General features: G+C 36.1%; 1 protein-coding gene across 1 annotated transcript in view; it reads right to left on the reverse strand.

The window, feature by feature from the left end:
* The window catches only part of TMPRSS15 (transmembrane serine protease 15), a 121160-nt gene that overhangs the window by 74789 nt on the left and 24614 nt on the right, over positions 1 to 21757 (reverse strand). The window contains exons 7-10 of the mRNA XM_007521284.2: positions 19421 to 19523; positions 16087 to 16193; positions 5299 to 5439; positions 4492 to 4641 (exon numbers count right to left, since the gene is read on the reverse strand). Coding sequence (XP_007521346.1) covers positions 4492 to 4641; positions 5299 to 5439; positions 16087 to 16193; positions 19421 to 19523 — 501 coding nt within the window. The remainder of the gene's footprint in view (positions 1 to 4491; positions 4642 to 5298; positions 5440 to 16086; positions 16194 to 19420; positions 19524 to 21757) is intronic.

Consider the following 21757-nt stretch of genomic DNA (forward strand, 5'->3'; position numbering starts at 1 on the left):
TTACAGCTATGAGAGCTGGAGAAGACCTATTAAGTCTTCTCATCTGTTCTCATTACATTGCTGCCTCTGGTGGGCTCTGAACTGCTCTAACTTATCTAATTTTAAATAACTACTGCTACACAACTTTCTCCCGAGACTGCTTTTCCAACCCCGCTATTTAAGACCTCCACCTGACTTTCAACCTGCTTCACTTTGGTCAGTTTCATCTGATTTCTCTAGCCATTTAATCTGTTGACAAGCTGATTTCATTTTTTTCTCCTGTGATGCACTTACATTTCTCAGCAATCAGTGGAATTATTTTATCTTTTGCAATGATGACATGAAAGTAGATAAAATGATAATTTTAACATCAATGATTTCAAATACGTAAAAGGTATCTGTCATAGTCAATAGATATAAATGCTTCCTGCACTTTCCTCTAACTACTCTTGTCCAAGTGTAGTAGAGAAAAATGTTTTATTATAGCAAAAGAAATTATTTGACTGTTTTAGACCAAGCAATTTTAGACAGAGTGATTATCACTGAAGGGTTAGCCTTCACCTGTGCAGGTTGTCTCCTTATCCATGAAGGATTAGGCTATGAGAAAACACTTCTAAAAGAAGATTAATTACACATGATACTATGCATGCTATACTTTTCAATAAAATAAATATTTAGTGGATTAATTATCTATACAGAGTCCCCCACCCCTCATTTTGAGGTACACACAGCTAATAATTAAGCAGATCTTATTGGAAATACTTTAATATTATATCCAGAATCTGACCTCTCCTCTTCTCATCTGTTTCCAGAGATCTGAGAGTACTGTGGCCATTTTTGGGCAGGCTAGATAATGCTTTCCATTGCTCTTTTACTTATCTTGATAGTGGTCTTGTCCTTCCACAAAGCGTTCAAATGTTCAGTGTGAATTCTATCACTAGTATGTTCAAGAACCTTAAATGACTCTATTGTAATGAGAAAAAATGTCCAAACTAGAGACAACCCATATCTATGTTGTTTTCCCACCAGGGTTATCAGTTGGGCTATCTTTTTTCTTTTCTTTTCTTTTCTTTTCTTTTCTTTTCTTTTCTTTTCTTTTCTTTTCTTTTCTTTTCTTTTCTTTCTTTTTAAATCCGGGGTTAATGGTTTATGGTACAATTGCTGGCACATGGGTACAATTTCTCATCTTGCCATGATAAATGTCTGCAAAACATTCTCACCCCCCCCCCAATTTAGGTCCTTTTCCATTATCATGTATAGGACCTGAAAGTGTTCCCTCCTCACCCTTCTCCTTGTCCCTCTCAAGAGTCCTTTGCTTTAGTGCAATACACCAAATCACCCCACTTGTTATTTTGTGTTTCCCTTTCTGTTCTTATTTTGCAACTTCTGTCTATGACTGAGTTCACCCCATATTCATTTCTCTCTTTCTGGCTTATCTCACTTCACACGATTCTTTCAAGCTCTATTCAAGATAAAATGAAGAAGGCGATTTGATTATTTTTAATTGCTAAGTAGTATTCTTTTGTGGGGAGAGAGAGAGAGAGAGAAGAGGGACCTGTAGCATACTCTACTATTTTTCTTTTCTTCTCCTAGCTTCTCTTCTGCAGGTAGAGACTTTTAAACATGTGTATTTTACTTGAAGATCCAATGCCCAGCCCCTGCCAATCCATAATTATCTGGATGCTACAGACCTGATGTTTACCACATCAGTTATACTGTTGCACTGTTTTTTTTTTAAAAAACAGCTCTCTTTAGAGTTTTACTCTGCTTCTCCACTCTGTGTCTAAAATACTCTGTGTACCAAACCCTATCTATTCCTTAATTTTGATTTTGTTTTTATCTTAATCTCTGATTTAAAAAAAATCAGGAGTAAATGGATTTCGGTGCAAATGTTGACACATGGGTACAACCTTTTCTCTTCATGTCATAGGTGTCTAAAAAATATCTCACCCCAAATTTCATCCTTTCTGTCAATAAATCTTAGCCTGATTACTCTTATTTTTATTTACAACACAACCTCGGTCCCTGTTCACCCCACTGCCCTTAGCAGTTTCTCAAGACTTTCCAGAATACTCATTTACATTTAGCTATTCCTAAAATGCAATTATTTGTCATGTATATTACTTTATGTTTTTATCTACTAAAATTTGTATGTTATGAGAGCAGAAAATCATATTATTTTGCTCACAGATAAGTCCTGAAAGCCATGAATAGGACTAGAGGCTCCAAAACAAAAAAACCTTGAAGAGAGGAATTAAGGAGTAAATTTAATGAGGTTTCTAGGGATGATTATGAAAACAGATAAAAAAAAATAGCTACTCAATGTTATAAAATATGACGATTGGAGGCTGGGTTGTAGCACACCAGTTAAACACACATAGTACCATGTGAAAGCCCTGACTACACACCTTCGGGGGTTGGGGGGTGGTGGGGACACATCCTGAACAGTGAAGCAGGTCTACAGGCATCAATCTTTCTCTCCCTCTGCTCCCTCAATTTCTCTCTGTCTTATAACAATAAAAATTAGAGAAAGAGAAAACGAAAAGAAAAGAAAGAAAAGAAAAGAGGGAGTCTGGCCGTAGTATAGCAGGTTAAGTACACAAAGCACAAGTGGAGCCCTTGGCTCCCCATCTGCAGAGGAGTCACTTCACAAGTGGTAAAGCAGGTCTGCAGAGGTCTCTCCCACTCTCTGTCTTCCCCTCCTCTCTCCATTTCTCTCTGTCCTATCCAACAATGACTACATCAATAACAACAACAGTAATTACAGCAATAAAACAACAAGGGCAACAAAGGGAATAAATAAATAAATAAACAAACAAAAAGGGAAAGAGGATGCAAGGAAGAGAAGAAATGGATGTAGGGAGCAGTGAATTTGCAGTGCAGGCACTCAGCCCTAGAGATGAACCTGGTGGCAAGATAAATTAATTAATTAATTAATTAACTAAATTATGGTGATTAAGTTCTAATGTGACAAATGATACTTTGTTATTCTAGGGATGCCACTGTTTAAAGAACTCAATTTAGATACATTTCTTTTTTAAATTTTTATTTATTTATTTTTATTTAAGAAAGTATTAATTAACAAAATATTTCTAACCTAAAATCAGCTCTGAAACATTCTCATGCTAAATGTCATTTACAATTGACTTTAAATCAACCATAGATTTTGAAGGTTGTAAGAATGAGAATATTGAATTTTGTGATAGAAAGTATGTTTAATAATAAATCGCAATGCAATGTACTCAGATAATTTTTTTAAGTTATAAGAAAATTCATTCTGTCAATAACTAAACATTTTAAACCAAAGTAATATATATTCATTCATATGATTAAATGTAATGCTACTTGTTAGCAAAATTAGTAAAATGCTTATTAGAATCAGACATTGCAAATACACAAGGAATTCAAAGATCAAAGTAACAGAACCCTATGGTGAAAAGATCAAGTAAGCAATTATAAAGTTACCTGACAGGAATAATAAAAGAACTTATTATAGTGTATAGAGGGAAGAAATATTTCAACTTTTATTAGATTCACCAATGTAGTGATATGTGATCTCAAGGTCTAGAACTATGCCTGGTTAATGAAAGGTTTTCAATAGACTTCTTAGACAAACTACACCCTGCAACATGACTTGTAGAATTCCTGATTGGCATATGGGTCAATTAAAACAAAAGCTTACTTACTTACTTAATAATAAATAGTAAATCTATGACAACCATTCTCTTTGTTTCTGTTTTAAAATTTATTTATTTATTTTTAATTTTTTTATTTATTTGATAGAGACAAAGAAATTGAGAGGGACTGGGGAGTAGGAATGGAGAATAACAAACACTTGCAGCATCGCTTCACAGCTAGTAAAAATTTCCCCCTGCAAATAGGGACTGGGGCTTGAACCCAGGGTCTTGCACACTTCAATATGTGCACTCAACCAGGTTAGTCACCATCAAGCCACAAATGGTTTTACTTTTTATTGGGTAGAGACAGAGAGAAATCAGAAGGAAGGTGGAGATAGAGATGGACAAAGAAAAAGGCACACATGCAGCACTATTTTACTTATTGGGAAGGTCTCCCCTTGCAAGTGGGGACCATGAGCTTTAAAGTGGGTTCTTGTGCACAATAGCAAGTCTGCTCTAACAGAAGTGTCATTATCTGACCCCTCTTTGTTACTAATAGCCTTAGTTTACTCTTCAATATATTTTTTAAACATATAGGATAGAGAAGGAAATGGTTCTTGGGATCAGAGAGATATCTCCTAGATAGGACATATAACTTGCCAAGTGTATGGCTCAGAATAAAAATCTGAAACCATATGGGATAATCACAATGCTACCTGTGGAAGATCTCTGACTCTCTATATGTGAAAAAGAAGAAAAGAAGGCCTTGATTCCAAATATATATACAAAGGAAGAAAAATATTTAAGGATCGATTTAATATTTAATACTAATTACTTTAAACTACAGAATGCTATATTCATTTTCATTTAGTTTATGAACAAAAATAAATCATACCTGACACATTGCCAAATGTATGGTCAAAATTAGGTCCAGTTAAAGGAGGAAAGGTGTGCCCCTGTATCCTTTCCCATTCATTATCATCATTTAGATCTTGGATCCAGAAACAAAATCCATCTTCAAAATCACAGTTGATTTTATCATAATCTGTGAATCAAAAAAATACTACTTTTTAAAAATTAGTTCACATAGCACTTAGTAGTAAATTGCATTGAAAACAACCTAACTTTCTATAAGTTATAATTCAGAGCATGCATGAAACAATTTTTACTGATCTAAACTATTGTCACTTTATTGCTTTAAAAAAACATTTTGTTGCCAACTGATTGATGTTTGCTATACCCTGGGAGAGCTGCAGAAAAAACATGTTTCTTGTTTTGATATTTCTGTAGTTTTTGCAACTCAGTTCTATTGGTCAACTCACCTGAATTTAGTTCCATAATTTCTCTTTCCTTATTACTAAATTTAATATTCTTGTCAAGTTAAGTTGATGGAAAACATTTTCAAAATTAGTTTCACACTAATATATTTAAATATTAGCTTTTTATAAAATGCCATATACTTCTTAAGTTAACTTATAGTTTCTGTCAAATTGTTATTAGATTATTTATAATAATATAAGCTATTTTGTAATTTCTCATAACCTTAAAATAGAAAATCATACATAATGGATATTTATTAAATAATTTATGGAGTGGAATATTACAATCTTGTTCTCATATTCTCAGTTCTACTATTTCTAAAGTTCCAGTATAATGTATTAAATTACTTGAGCATTCAAAAGTTAAAGAATGCAATACTTACTATTAAGCTCGGTGCTATTAAAAGTTGTGTATGCTGCAGTAAAGCCTTTATAATCATTTTCATCAGAGTCTACAAGAAAGGTGATGGTAACTTGGTTGGAAAAAATCCTAATTGTGCCAGGATTAAATTCCAAGATAGAAGCTGCAAAATAAAATGAATGATAAAAGGTAAAAAAAAAAATAGATACTCTCACTCATATATTCAGATTTACTGTCAAAAGCAGATGGAAACAGAAGTTGTGCTGCCGTGACTGAGGTGAGAGGGAATGGATGAGAGAGAGGCTCCATGAACTGTAGGTGAAAGTGCTTGACACCTTTGAAATGGGTATAATAGGATGATACACATTTTAAAAAGAAGTGAAGGGGTTCACATAAAATATATATAATCTTACAAATGTACATTATCACAGTTAAAATGGGAATTAGGGGTTTGACTAATGATACTCTGTAGAGCACATGCATAACCATATGTGAGAACCTGGGTGCAAGCTCTCTGCCCCACTTGCAGAAGGAAAGACACCTGCCTCCTGCAGTACTGCTTTACAAGTGGTATAACAGTGCTATAGGTATCTCTTTTTCTCTTCCTCCCTTCTTATTCTATTGTCTCTCTACCTCTGTCTCTATAAAAGAAGAGAGGGAGAGGAAGAGGAAGAGGGAGTGGAGGAGGAGGAAGAAGAGGAAAAGAAGAAAAATAAATAAAATTAAGAAGTTACTGGGAGTGGTGGACTCATTGTGCAGGCACCGAGCCCAAGCAACAACCCTGATGGAAAAAAGGTACAAAGAATTATAAAAGGGCAGAAATGGATGCCATATGTGCATATCCACCCCATCAATATATCCAAAACACATAGGTCTATTAATCTATAAATCTATTAATTTCCTGGTTAATCTATATGACCCATCTAACTAAAAACATTAATTCTATGATGAGGAGAAATGACTCTTCATCTAAGTATTAGAGAATGTCAAATTGTTATATATACTACAGTTTGAAAAACTTTTTTTTTTAGCTACAAACACTATACACATAGTAAATGACAATATGCTTTACTAAAAAGTTTTTTAAAGAGACTATCAAGCTAAATCTTCATTTATCTCTAGTATACCAGTGGGCTAAACTCAGGCACAAAATTAGAAACACTAATCATTATTATTTCTTCCTCTTCTCCTTTTTTTTTTTCTCCTCCTCCTCCTCCATCTTCTCCTTCTTCACCAATATAACTATAGAACCTCAAAACAATACTAAACAATTTAAGGATTATTTCCACAGAATGTCAAAATAATTTTTGCATTTTCTGTGTATCTTATGTAGGAAGTGAATGGTGACACACTTGATTGACTACACATGTATATATACACACACACACACACACACACACACAAAGGCACACATATGTATATGTATTAGATATATAATATATATAGTTATAGTAATACCACACACACATATATAGTTTTGAAAACCACAAGACCTTGTTACTTCCAAAACAAAGAAACAAATACAATCAGTGAGGTGAGAGAAAAAAGAGAAGATAGGCTCTAGAGTCCACAGGATATTCTGAAATATAATTTTGATGTCAGTTCTTATTAAACTCCTCAGTGCTTTATTCTTCTGTAGAAAACAATATTTCCATACAAATGTGATAAGAAAGAAATAACATGTCTATGTGTTATAGTGTCTGGTGTGCAAAATGCTTGATGAATTCTAGCAATTACGTCTCTATTTCCTCAACTGGATTATAAATCTTAAAAATCTAGATATTCTATTTCACGCTTTCTGTGTTTCTTCTTTGTGCTGGAACACAGAAACTTTAACCAACATTTGGTGATATGAAATAAGATGTGAGTTTATAGAATAAGTAAGTTTGTCTATAGAAAAGATCAGGGCTGGAGTTGAAGGAAGTAAATTCTTAATTAAGTCTTAAAGCTGGATTTATCTATAGCAGATATAATACATTTTAATAGTGATTAATTGAGAGAATCCACTTCTCATGAAAGACTAATGATTATTTTGTTTATTTATTATTTTATTTGATAGGGCAGAGAGAAATTGAGAGCAGATGGGGATATAGAAAGGAGAGAGAAAGAAAGATACCTGAATGTGGAATGATAACTCTTCAGCTTCATTACTAAAGTGAGACCTTTCCTTTCATAGTATTCTCTAATTCCATTCCAGGCGGTTCACTTCCTAACAAAGTCCGAGAACCTAGATATAGACCAGGTCCCCTGAGACAGAGCATATGTTCACATGTATCCATATACTAGAGCAAAATACATACCTGAAAGCAAAAGTACACAATAGTTTGCAGTGAGTACCCCCAACACTTCATCTGAAGTATTCCAGCCTTTAGGTCCATAATTGTTCAACAATTTGTTTGGCTTTGTATGTTAACTCTCTTTTCAGCCACCAGGTTCCAGATGCCAGTATGATGCTGACCAGACTTTCCTGGACAGACAACCCCACCAATGTGTCCTGGAGCTCTGCTTTTCCAGAGACCCACCCTACTAGGGAAAGAAAGAGGCAGACTGGGAGTATGAATCAACCTGTCAACGTCCATATTCAGTGGGGAAGCAATTACAGAAGTCAGACCTTCCACCTTCTGCATCCCACAATGACTTTGGGTCCATACTCCCAAAGGGATAAAGAATGGGACAGCTATCACGGGGGGGGGGGGGGGGGGGGGGCTGGGATATGGAGTTCTGGTGTTGGGAATTGTGTGGAGTTATACCCCTCTTATCCTATGGTTTTATTAATGTCTCCTTTTATTAAGTAAATAAAAAAATAAGAAAAATACCTGAAGTGTTGCTTTCCCACTTGTAAAAAGTGTCCCACCTGCAGGTGAAGACTTGAACAAGGACCAGGGACTTGAATCCTCTACTAGGTGTGCCACTGCACAGCTTCAAAATAACAGTATTTCTATGGATATTAACTTAGAATCTTCTCAAGAAAGCACATTTAAATGTAACTTAAATTGTATATATGGCATATGAACACCACTCTAGGTTTCCATATCCCAAAGCAAGTTCTTTGTCACAGGAAGGAGGGTCTGGAGCAACAAGCCTGATGTGTACTTTCTGACGATAACCATGCCTTACAAAGCAAAGAATATGATAACTGTGTACACAATACAGTCACTAAAATATGTAGGATAGATGACATAATGTCTATAGATTAAGGTTTTGGTATAGGGTGGAAGTTACATAGAACATTCTCTGTCAGAGCCATGTAGAACATACATTACCCAAATTATTTATACTTGGCTAACTTTCTTTAAACTCCTGCTTTTATTTTATTTACATTTGTATCAAACATCAATAAAAGAAGCATTGAGGCTTGGTTCACTAATGCATTCCAAACTTCCCTATCTGTGGAGAAACTTTCCTGTGTAACCCCTCTGGTTAGGCTCATACACAACATTATGTGTATGAATCTTCTTTTCACTTCAGGTTGATTCTGGAGCATGATACCTGAAGTAGATATATTAAAATGGAGCCAGAGTGCTTTATAAGGAGAGTAATGGATAAAGATGGCAGATTCATCTTACATATGATTCATCAGATTTAGCTTAAAAGTCTTTAGCCAGGGGCTAGGTGGTGGTGCACCTATTTAAATGCTCATATTAGAGTGCACCACTGCCTAGCCCCTGGATAAACACTTTTAAAAGTATTTTTTTCTGATATTTAACTCTTTTTTTAAATATTTATTTTATTTATTTCCTTTTGTTGCCCTTGTTGTTTTATTGTTGTAGTTATTATTGTTGTTGTCATTGTTGGATAGGACAGAGAGAAATGGAGAGAGGAGGGGAAGACAGAGAGGAGGAAAGATAGACACCTGCAGACCAGCTTCACCACCTGTGAAGCGACTCCCCTGCAGGTGGGGAGCCGGGCAGGTCCTTGTGCTTTGCGCCACCTGCCCTGCGCTTAACCTGCTGCGCTACAGCCCGACTCCCTGGATAAACACTTTTAAGTTAACTCTTTCCTTCTCTTCCCTTCTCTTCCCTTCCCTTCCCTCCCCTTCCCTTCCCTTCACTTTTCCCTTTCCTTCCCTTCCCTTCCCTCCCCTTCCCTTCTCACTTTTCCCTCCCCTTCCCTCCCCTTCCCTCCCCTTCCCTCCCCTTCCCTCCCCTTCCCTTCCCTTCCCTTCCCTTCCCTTCCCTTCCCTTCCCTTCCCTTCCCTTCCCTTCCCTTCCCTTCCCTTCCCTTCCCTTCCCTTCCCTTCCCTTCCCTTCCCTTCCCTTCCCTTCCCTTCCCTCCCCTCCCCTCCCCTCCCCTCCCCTCCCCTCCCCTCCCCTCCCCTCCCCTCCCCTCCCCTCCCCTCTCCTCTCCTCTCCTCTCCTTTCCTTTCCTTTCTTCTGTAGTGCTGGAGCCTAGAATATGAACAATTTCACTGTTCCTGGGCCTCCTTTTTCATTATTTTAATTTCACACACACACACACACACACACACACACACACACACACACACACATTATATGTCTATGTCTATGTCTATGTCTATGTCTATGTCTATGTCTATGTCTATGTCTATGTCTATGTCTATGTCTATGTCTATGTCCATGTCTATGTATATAGGGGGAGAGAGAGAGAGAAAGCCAACAACACCTTAGCACTGAAAATTTCTCTAGTGATATGGCATGTAGTCTTTCTTTGATGATACATAGGCATAATCTATGTATTTTTCTGAACAACAGCACAAAATGAAATAAGAATCCATGTAATAATTTTCTTAATTTTTAAATCTTTATTTACTGGATAGAGATAGTGAGAAACCCAAAGGGAAGTGGGAGATAGAAAGGGATAGAAGTAGAGACACACCTGCAGCACTGCTTCACCACTTACAATGCTTTTGCCATACAGGTGGGGCCAGGGACTTGAACCCAGGTCCTTGCACATTGTAACTTGTGCACTCAACCATGTGCAACACCACCCAGCCCCATCATTTTCTATCATTTCCTTTACAACTGAACCTGCAATTATTTTATAAGCTCTCCTGTCAATGTTTCCATCCATTTGGGGAAGACTATTGTATGCTCAGGTCTGTTTCTCTTTCTCTTTTTGTCTTTCTCTTTCTAACTCTCTCATCAAAATAAATAAATAAAATATTAAAAAATAAGATGGCGCTTCAAATCAATGCAATTTACTCAAAATTTAAGTCACTTAAATATATTTAAGTGTCAAAGCTTTAAATTTATATCCCGAAAGTCTTTAAGTTGAATAGCCTATGTATTATAATTTAAATACTTTTATAAATTTTTCTATTCATATATAACATTTTCTTGCATATTTAATGATAATTATGTGTTATTTTTATCACTGTGACTAAAGATTCTAAACTTATTGATGGCATGAATATATGAAAACAATAGATATAGATATAGATGTAGATGTAGATATAGATGTATATAGAGATAGAGATAATTTAGGAATCCTATGGTAGTTGAAGAGTAGTAGTACATAGGGATAATTTAAACCGATCATTTTTGGTAAATCAGTTTATACAAATGTAGTTTTTATCATTTGTAAAATGGATATCATAACAGATTACACATAAAATTATGTTAGATATGATTGATTATAATAGCACCTGAGAGTTAATTTATACAATGAAAGTCATCAATGTATGATACAATAATATTATTAGTGACTGGGTAACATTATATGATAAAGATTATTAGTCCACCTACATAAATATTTATGTTGATCACAATTTTAAGTAATTAAATTTGTTAACAACAGAAATAAGTAGATTAAAAAATGCCTGGTTCATTTGTCAAAACAAATGTGATTTAACATGAACTCATCTGTTTTATGTAGGCTTATTATTGTATTTGGTTTGGATCTTAAAGCACACTAGATAGTTGCGTTGAATTTGAGACAAGACTTGTCTGGGTGTGCTTTCTACCTTTGTTCTACTAACTTGCTTTATAAACTTATATTACTTAAACTCTTAGATCTCATTTTTTTCTGAAGTAATGCATCCATTTGAGGCTTATTAAACACACTAAACAAAACTTATCTAGGGCAATCAAAAAAGTGAAATATCAATAGCATCCAGTTCTGTAGAAAAAAAAAGGGAAACAGAGTGTAGGTAGAAACACTTGGAGTAGGTATGGTCTGTGTTAGCAAAGCCAAGGACTTAACAAAAGTGAGAGGAAGTGCTTGAGAGGGCATGGGGACCCACTGCACCATGGTGGAGGAGGACATAAATTGAGGTGGGAAACTACTCATGACATAGACTTTATACTATCTGCCAAAAGACATTTATGCCTGAAGCTTGTAGGTAGGTCCCAGGGTCAATCCCCAGGAAACAAAATAAATGAAAGCTGAGCAGTCCTCTGAATTCTATCCTTGTCTTACCATCTTCCCCTCTCTTTCAAAATAAAATAATGTATTAAGAAAAAAGAAGTCATATTCATGAAATAACTGTCTTGTAACTCATCACTTCTGTAATAAAACTGTAAGTATTTCTGAAATGACTTGGAAATTACTTTTTAGATAGGATTCACTTTCATTATTCAACAGTATGAGTTAAAATCCAGAGTAGTTTAAATTCAGCTTTTGTGCACATAGTATGATGCATAAGGATGCACACAAATATTCAGGTTTGAGCCCTGGCTACCCAGCTGTAGAGAGAACATTTCACAAGTGGTGAAGGAGGCATGCAGGTGTCTTATCTTTCTCTCTCCCTCCCTCTGTCCCCCTGCTTTCTGAGTTTCTCACTGTCTTATCAAAAATGGGAAAAAATGGCTGCCAGGAGCAGTGAATTCATAGAGCAGGCACGGAGCCCCAGTGATAACTCTGGAGATAAATAAGTAAATAATAAATAATTCAGCTTTTGTATAATCTTCACTGGCAGGTGTCACTTTCTTTTCTTATACTTTTTCCTTTTTCTTTCCTTTATTCTCACTGAACCAGAGCATTGCTCTAGCATATTTGACACAATGGATCAAATCTGGAACCTCATGCAGGCAAGATGATTTTTTCTCCTACTGTAACACTCCCAGATAGCATAGATAACGTTTTCAGTGTCTGCTCTTTATTTGAATATTCCTCCCAAGGGTGAGGAAAGCTGCTTTTCCCCTACAGCTGTATTTTCATTTTCTAAGAAATAACTGTTTATTGATTAATGATTCATGATAGGGACAGGTCCAGACCATCACTCTGGCACATATGATGCAGGGTATTGGACTTGGAACTTCATGCTTATAAATCTAACACTCTTATCAGTTTTGCCACCTCTAAGGTAATTTATTTTCATTTTAGGAAGGTTTTTTAATGATTTTAAAAATTATTTATTTATTTTGGATAAAGGAGAGTAATTGAGAAGGAGAGGTAATATAGAGAGGGACACCTGGTTCACACTCATGAAACTTGCCTCTGCAGCTGGGGACTGTGGGCTTGAACTCAGATCCTTGAACATTGTAATGTGTGCACTCAATCAAGTGCACCACCACCAGACCCCTTTTAGGAAGATTTAAAACAAAATGTATTTCACAAGAAATGAAAAAGCCAGAGCTTCACTGCATCATATATAGTACCAAAGATCAAATGCACTGAGCAATTCTCCAGCAAGGAAACTTAATTATTCCCTAATTTTTACTGTCATGTTTCTCTTCTTCATCCTTATAATCTCTCTTCCCAGAACTTCACTCCTACTTTCTTTGGTTATCATGAGTAGATCAATGGATTTGGGAGCCAGACGGAATAATGTAGACTGGGTGAATATATATTAGCAGTGTATTCTCTACTCTTCTCAATGTAGCCTCCAAGAACACTTTGAACTGCCAAGTCCAAGAGATCTCTGAACTGAATAGTGGCAGAATTCCAGCCATATCAACTCTTTTTCCTGTTCATTGCATCTTTGCCGAATGAGGGTGAACAAACTTCCCTAGTTTTCCTGGACCAATCACAGTAGACTCTGGTTCCCTGGCCTTATTATTGACAGAGTTTCCTCTAGGTTCAGATTATTCCTTTTTGGGGTACAATTTGTGTGTTCCCCTTGCCCCCAAGATATCTGCTCTATGTACATTATTTTTCTGATTATATGAATAACCAGCAGCTGCTTGTAGTATCAAAAATGATATGCATTTTTAAGTAAACTAGAAGCAGATAACTCAGGAAATATCCATGGTTATTTTTTTTTCTCTTGTTGCCTCCAGGGTTTCACTAATCCAGGCCAATGTTTCCAATAGAAAGAGACAGAGACATATATACCATAGAACTAGTGCACCCTCATTGACATGGGAACAGTATATAAACCTGGGTCATAAGAATTGCAAACAGGTACACTATCTTGCTAGCCTATAATTATTGCTTATCATCGTTGTATCAATACTTATTTTACTCAGAGTATCATCAACAGAAGTTGAGGAAGAAGATCTGAAGAAGAAGCTGAAGAGAAACTAAAAGCAGGACCTGACCAAATTGTAAGTAGGACACCAAAGTAAAAACCCCTAGTGAGGGGTAGACATGTAGCTTCCTGGGCCAGTGGGGGGTGGGAGGGATGGGTCACAGTCTTTTGGTGGTGGGAATGGTGTTTATGTACACTCCTAGTAAAATGTAGTCATATAAATCACTAGTTAATTAATATGAGAGGCGGAAAATTAATTGTATGTCTTGAAGTTTTTTAAAACACAGACTGAATCTTTTTAATATGTAGTCTGCGTATTTGATATGTGGACTCTCTCAAAAGCCTAGACCAAGTAGATCAGAAGCAACCAATAGCACAGCTATATACAAGATACTGGGTACTATACAGCAAACCCTAACAAAAGGACTTTTCAAAGTTAACCCAATTACCAAATACTGTGATGTAACATTAACTATCGATTGTCTTTTTGAACCCTAAGACAGCAGGAACCTCACATCTCCACTAGAGAACCTCTACTTCCCCCAGTCCTGGAACCCTTGGATTGGGCCCACTTTCCCACATGTCTCTCCCAATCCATATCAAATAATATTGCATCTGCTGATCACAACCTAATCAACGCAACGATTCCCACCTCTACATGCTTCACTTCAGACTGTGTCCAGAGACTTCACGTGTGGAATGACAACCCTTCAGCTTCATTACTCGGGTGAGACCTTTCCTTTCATAGTATACTCTAATTCCATCTCAGGTGGTTCACTTTCTAACAAAGTCCCAAAACCTAGATATACACCAGTTTCTGTGAGAGAGAGCATATGTTCACACGTATCCATAAACTACTGCAAAATATATACCTGAAAGCAGAAGTACACTAGAGTTTGCAGTGAGTATCCCCCTAACACTTCCTCTCCACTATTCCAAGCTTTGAGTCCATGATTGCTCAACAATTTGGCTTTGTATGTTAACTCTCTTTTCAGTCACCAGGTTCCAGATGTCATCAGGATGACGGCCAGGCTTCCCGGGACTGAAGATCCCACCAATGTGTCCTGGAGCTCTGCTTCCCCAGAGACCCACTCTACTTAGGGAAAGAGAGAGGCAGAATGGGAGTATGACCAACCAGTCAATGCCCATGTTCAGTGGGGAAGCAATTACAGAAGCCAGACTTTCCACCTTCTACAACCCACAATGACCCTGGGTCCATACTCCCAGAGGGTTAGAGAGTGGGAAAGCTATCAGGGGAGGGGGTGGGATATGGAGATAGGGAGGTGGGAATTGTGTGGAGTTGTACTCCTCCTACCATATGGTTTTGTTAATTTATCCTTTTTTTTAATATATTTTATTTATTTTTTCCCTTTTGTTGCCCTTGTTGTTTTATTGTTGTAGTTATTATTGTTGTTGTCGTTGTTGAATAGGACAGAGAGAAATGGAGAGAGGGAGGGGAAGACAGAGAGGAGGAGAGAAAGATAGACACCTGCAGACCTGCTTCACCGCCTGTGAAGCGACTCCCCTGCAGGTGGGGAGCCGGGGTTCAAACCGGGATCCTTATGCCGGTCCTTGTGCTTTGCGCCACCTGCGCTTAGCCCGCTGCGCTACAGCCCAACTCCCTTAATTTATCCTTTCTTAAATAAAAAAAAAAAAAGAAAAAGAATTGCAAACAGGTGCACTATTGCCAGCCTATAATTATTGCTTATCATCGTTGTTTCAATACTTATTTTACTCAGAGTATCAGGCAAAAGAGAGTGAGATTTGAAGATAGTGTCCTAGTCACTAGGTCTATAGACCAAGTGAATGTCAACTGGAAACTTAACTTAGGTTCAGAAATTATGTACCTTATTTTCCTTTTTTTGGCTATAAGGAATATTTATTTAATATTCAGACTTATACCAGAAATGGTAATGTAATAAATCATATTATCCATACCTACCATATATTGAGCTAATCATTGCTTTAATTACATTATTACTAATAATTTCACAAGTTCCTCATTCCTGAAAAGCTCTACTACAAGAGTAATGTGCATATTGACAATCAAAATGAGAGTCAGTAGGTTTATTGCCTAAGCAATGCCAGAGAAAAATAAAATGCTAGCTTTTAGGCTTTATCTGTATTTTGCTGAATGTGAACTAACACTTCAGCAATATGTGGAAACAAAAGGTATAATAGTACTTTTCATTTATTTATTCACTTTTGAAAAAAATCAGCCACGTATTAGAAGAAAACAGTAACTCTTTCATTCGTAGGAAGATTGCTTGTAATGAGCACCACAATGTCTAATTTTATACTGAGAATTTTTTCTTTTTTTCTTCCAATGATGTAAGAACCAAGTACAAATTTAGAATCAAAGGGGTACTACCACTCTCTAAAAATTTTTTCCTTCATCTTTTCTTTGTGCTAATTGATTTTACACTTCTTTTAACTCACCTCTTAAAATCTTGCTTGTACCCACACCTTCATAAATGTTTAATACGTCTGTGTAAAAGATATTGAAAGAATTGAAGCGTAGTTCAATGGAAAGCCCTTGGTTTACTCTATATTAAAACAAACAAACAAACAAACAAACAAACAAAATAAGGCAAATTTCTTCTAGCAGCTCTTCCAATTAATGCATTATAGAATTTGAATGTGCTTTTCTAACTATGATTAGAAAACATAACATAAAATTGTCACTCTACAAATTTTTGGTTTATGATAACAGTACTGATAACTATGGGCATAATACTGATGTTAGTAGCTCTCTGGAACCTTCACACTTCTGTGACTAAAACTCTATACCCATAAGTTTTTAATTTTCATGGTATTGATAGCAATATCTTATTACTCATTTATTATTTTATTATTCATTATACTTTTCTTTTTCTTAATATAGCTAATTTTTTTCAATTTTGCTGCTATTTTAAAAATAAACGTTTTTAGTTTCATTGACCCTTTTCCACTGATTCCCTAGCCCCTTGTCACATACTTCTTTTTTTATATTCATTTATTTATTTTCCCTTTTCTTGCCCTTGCTTTTTATTGTTGTTATAGTTATTATTGTTGATGTCATCTTTGCTAGATAGGACAGAGAGAAATGTAGAGAGGAGGGGAAGACAGACGGGGAGAGAAAGATAAATACCTGCAGACCTGCTTCACTGCCTGTGAAGCAACTCTGCTCAGGTAGGGAGCTGGGGGAGGCATACTTCTGATATATTATTTTTTCCTCCCTTCTGCTCAGTCTTAACTAAGTTGATTCTTCTTTTTCTATTTCCTTAAAATAGCTTGTCATTTTGCTAGTTTTCTCATCTGAGATGCTTGTTTTGTTTTAAATATATCTACTTTAATAAACTTTTAGTATTGTTTTCTACATTATATACGTTTTGGTTGTTATTTTATATTTCATCTGCCTCAATTTATTTTATAATTTATTTAGTAGATTTACGATTAATAAGGAAGAGACATGAGTATAACATAGAGTAAGGACCAGAGCGTCACTCTGGAATATACAAAGCCAGAACTTGAACTCAAAACCTCATGCTTGAGAGCCCAGTGCTTTATCCGCTATGCTATCTCCTGTGCCTCCATTTTCTATTTTGTTTTTTTACTTCTTCTAAGAAAACTGATGACTCATAAACAATCAGAAGTTTCCAGGTTTCAGGAGTTCTGAAATTCTTGTCCTTATATGTGTCTGTATGTGGCACAACAAATTCTATAGTTGTAAACCACCTACTATCCCTTGTTCTCTCTTGTTCTCTGTAGCCAGCAGACATTCAGAGTGTGCCAGAACGTCAGCTTCTTGAGTCATGGGAGACATAAACAGTCCCAGAGGCTGCCCTGAGAAAATTGGAGATGCTGGCTGCACATTCCACTCGTCTCTGTTTCCTTCCAAGAGAGGATCAGTGAGCCAAGACCAGACATTCCCCATGTGCTGTATCATGCTGACTTGAAATGGAACTCATGTGGGTATAGTGATTTTTTTTCCCCATTTCAAGGCAGCTGTTCCTGGCTCTGCACCAACCAGAAAAACTTAAATCTTTTAACTGGATTCTGGATTTCTCATAAATGCACTGTTATTGCTAAATTAGAGTCTCCATGGAAGTGGCTGAAAATTCTTTTTCTACCATTTAATTATTAATTGTATTTTTAAAAAATATATATTATTATTTATTAATGAGAGAGAAAACCAGAGCTTCATTCTGGCGTATTTAATGACAGGGATTAAACTCAGGACCTACCTCATTCTTGAGAGTCCAACTCCTACCTACATCTCATGACTGCTTTAACATATTCTGTTTTTAATGTTTTATTTCCATTGTATTTGTTGATGGTTTATTGATTGGGGTCATAAATAAAGAATGAAAGAGATAAAAAAATGAGATAACTGAAGCACTGCTCTATCACTTGGGAAGTTTTCCCCCTGCAGGTGGGGACTGGGAACTTGAACCCAGGTCCTTGTGCAAAGTAACATGTGTGCTCATCTGGGTAAGTCATTATGTATTAAAAATAGTATTTTTTTACAAATTTATTTATTTTACTTGAGAGAAGAGAGAGAAGTTGAGAGGGAAGGAGAGGTAAAGAGGTAGACAGAGTAACCTGCAGCACTGCTTCACCACTTGTGAAGCTTTCCCATTGCAGGTGGGAACTAGGGGTTTGAACCTAGGCCTGTGTACACCAGATGTGCATGACCCTCCAAATAGTGATTTTTTTCATTTGGATAATTTTACTTTATTTTTGAAGCAGAATCAAAAACTTAAAATGAAGCAGGATAGCAATGAAATGTAAATTTCTCTCTTAGTTGAGAGACTTTTAAAACAAATTACTTATAATTAATACTATCTCGCTATAGGTAGCTAATAATTAAAATCTTCAAAACTATTTCGCTGTGCTTTATCATCCAAGCCTGATCATTGGAGTCTCATACAAAAGATTTTGCATAATCATTATTCTGTTTCTCCAGCTCACTACTTAGTTTTAAAACCCGCAAGATCAGAACAGAACATATTTGTATCTGGATTTTCATTAGATACTGTCCCTTTACTTAAAACAGGTACACTATGTAGTTTGTACAGTCAATATTATCACATTCTATAACTGTTAGTTACGAGGCTAATTTGACTTATTACTAGAATTTTTCAGAAGTATTTTTTTTAACATGGCCATCATTTGATATTATTTAGTAAGTTTAGAATACTAGTGGGTTGTTTAACATATGGACCAATAGCACTTGATCCATCAGCATGTGAACCTCAACCCTAGATGTCACACTGGCAGTTCTGGAATGGATATATGTTTTTAAACATACCTAGGATGATTGCCAGTTTCTGTGTCTCCACCAATAATTATATTTTGGTGTCCCCCAGGAAAGAATATAGTGACTTTACTTTATGTGATATTGTTTTCAAGACTTTCACACAAACTCTGATATGTATGAAAGGAACTACTACATAAACAGGATGAAAATGATATGAAATGCCATTCCTACCTGTATACAGTCACATATTTATTCTGTTTGCCATGGAAACACTTTCTTTATGCCAAACATAGATAAAATAATGTTACAGAACACAATGACATGTCCCTATTTGTATTTTTCATCAACTGAATATGACTTAAAAGTTAAAACAGGAGAAACTTACCTTATAGGTTTATATTTGGAAAAAACATGCCATAGGGCTAATGAAAATGATTGTCAAAAATAAATAATATACTACTATAAGTAATAATTCTTACTGTACCAAAATATTTATGGCATAATCATGACAGGGAATAGCTGGTGTATTACCGTATAATCCACTGACAAACACTTGATTTAGGTTTTGGATAAAAAGCAGCCTGAAAAGTTCCAGAAAATCCAGTCAACAAAAATCTTCCATCACAAGCTGTTGCTGTAAAAAAAAAAATAAAAAAAGAAAGGAAAAGAAAAAGAAAGGAAAAGGTAGTTAATATTAAGAAAAAAAAAAGTGTTGGTGTGTCCAAGAAAATAGCTCAGCTGATTGAGGGATTTCATGAGTAAGGTTTCTGCTTTGACTCCCTGTGCCACATATACTATTGGTACTCTGACTTCCCTCTCCTTTTTACTACTTCACATCAAATAAGTGAAAAAATAATCTTTAAAAATCAGTTTTGGAAATTTCTTCAAATGAAATGGGAATCAGCAGACTAGTAGACATTTCACATAGTACCCATGAAAATTATGATAAGGCCATTTTAAAAATTGAAATGATCAAATGGAAACAGATCCTATTTCATATTTATAATCTAGTAGTTATTTTCACATGCTTTCACAGGTATTTAGAGAAGGTCTTTACGTCTAAACACTTATACCTGGGGGACCTCAATGTGATTCAACTGGTTCTGTCAAGATACAGGGAGGCAGACTTGCTGAGGAGGCAGAAGAGAGTCCTAAAGCTCAGGACTTCACAGATTAAAACAGGAGATATTTAAGGGGATTTAATATGATTAGCAACAGACAAAGTTTGCACTAGAAAGCAATCTTAATGGTTGCAACTGCTTGTAACATCAGAGAAAACAACAAAACAAACAAACAAAAATCTGTCTCTTGAGAACTCAGTGACATTGCAACCTGAATCATACCAGGTAGACCAACATGCCTCACAGAGAGAACTTGATACTGTTCTCACAACTCAGATTTGGTGACTTCACTAATCACTAGTGACCTGAGGACACCAAAGGATGAGGCTTTTGCTGCCACTCTCAGACATTTTAAAGACCCCGTGTTTAATCTTGATGTTTACTACTCCTTAGATAAACTACTTACAGCTTGACAAAACAACAGGTTCTGTTTTACTCCTGAGATTAAAGAGGCAGCCCACTAATCTGCACCTCTACTCACCTGAAATACTTGTATTTACCCAAAGGCAACAGGATTACACCTGTTATCCCTTCCACTTTTAAACCCCCACCCCCAGAGATCTCAGAGTTATTCCTTTAATCAGCATCTACCACTCAGCCTGACCACTAACAGGAGGACAACTGGGCCCAGCCTATCACAGCTAACCACTCAGCAGGCATTTCAGAGGGCCTAGAGTCAACCAGCACCTCTTAGCTAAATTATTGGGGCAATAGGATTCCTCCCAGATGACCACAAAAGTTCCACTATCTCAGAGTGGAAACTAAATCACCATCTTAGAGGAAACTTTGTCCCAAGGAGAAACTGCCCTTGCTGAGGATAATATATATATATATTCCTGACACTGATCACTGAAAAATAACAAATCACAATAGGGAAACAGAAGGAAACATCTCCACAACCTTCACCGAGAGGTCAAGACAAAAATCACCCTAAAAGCCTCAAAAAGATAGAGCTCTGCTTTAAGACTGTAATATATCAGTTCTTGATGAACTTAAAGAAATTAGGAAACTAGTAGTGTAAAATTCCAAAATCAGAGAGACAATGCCCAAATCCAGCAGATAAATGGAAATGGAAAACTAAGACCTAAGATGGCTATAGCTGAAGTAATGAACACAGTAGCTAAACTGAATGTCATGGTAGCTAAACAGAAGACCACACAATAGCTGAGCTAATAAATATAAAAGAGAGATTGATTCAACAGCAGAATGACATAAGTATAGGCTGAAAAATCAAATGAATAAGCTTGAAGATAAGTACTGAGAATACTGAGGACAAATGGAAAAAACAGGAAAAGAGAATAAAAGACAAGGAGAAGAACATCGACGACATTAAATAACATTAAAAGGGACAACATACACAAGTTTCTGTGAGACTACTGTATGCTATTTCATTTTGTCTTTTCATAGAGCGAGTATTTTGAAAATGGAAAATTTCACTATGCCTTAGCCAAGTTTTTCATATAAAACATATATATGTATATATATATATATATATATATATATATATATATATATATATGAGATATCATAGTACTAGAATTTCCCCTGCTTCTGTGTCACTCCAACGAGTTGCTAAGGCTTGAACTTGGGCCATATATAAGAGAAAATATGTTTCCTAACCAGTGAACTGCTGGCGCTCACATGGGTGGCCTTGCAACCCGAGGTAAGCCACTTGCTTTCCCACCACCAGTTCTAGGGACTGTGTGATACAGAAGGAAAACTGCCATGGGAAACTCAGGTATGAACT

The sequence above is a fragment of the Erinaceus europaeus genome, chromosome 14, assembly GCF_950295315.1.
Source record: "Erinaceus europaeus chromosome 14, mEriEur2.1, whole genome shotgun sequence".
Taxonomy (NCBI): domain Eukaryota; kingdom Metazoa; phylum Chordata; class Mammalia; order Eulipotyphla; family Erinaceidae; genus Erinaceus; species Erinaceus europaeus.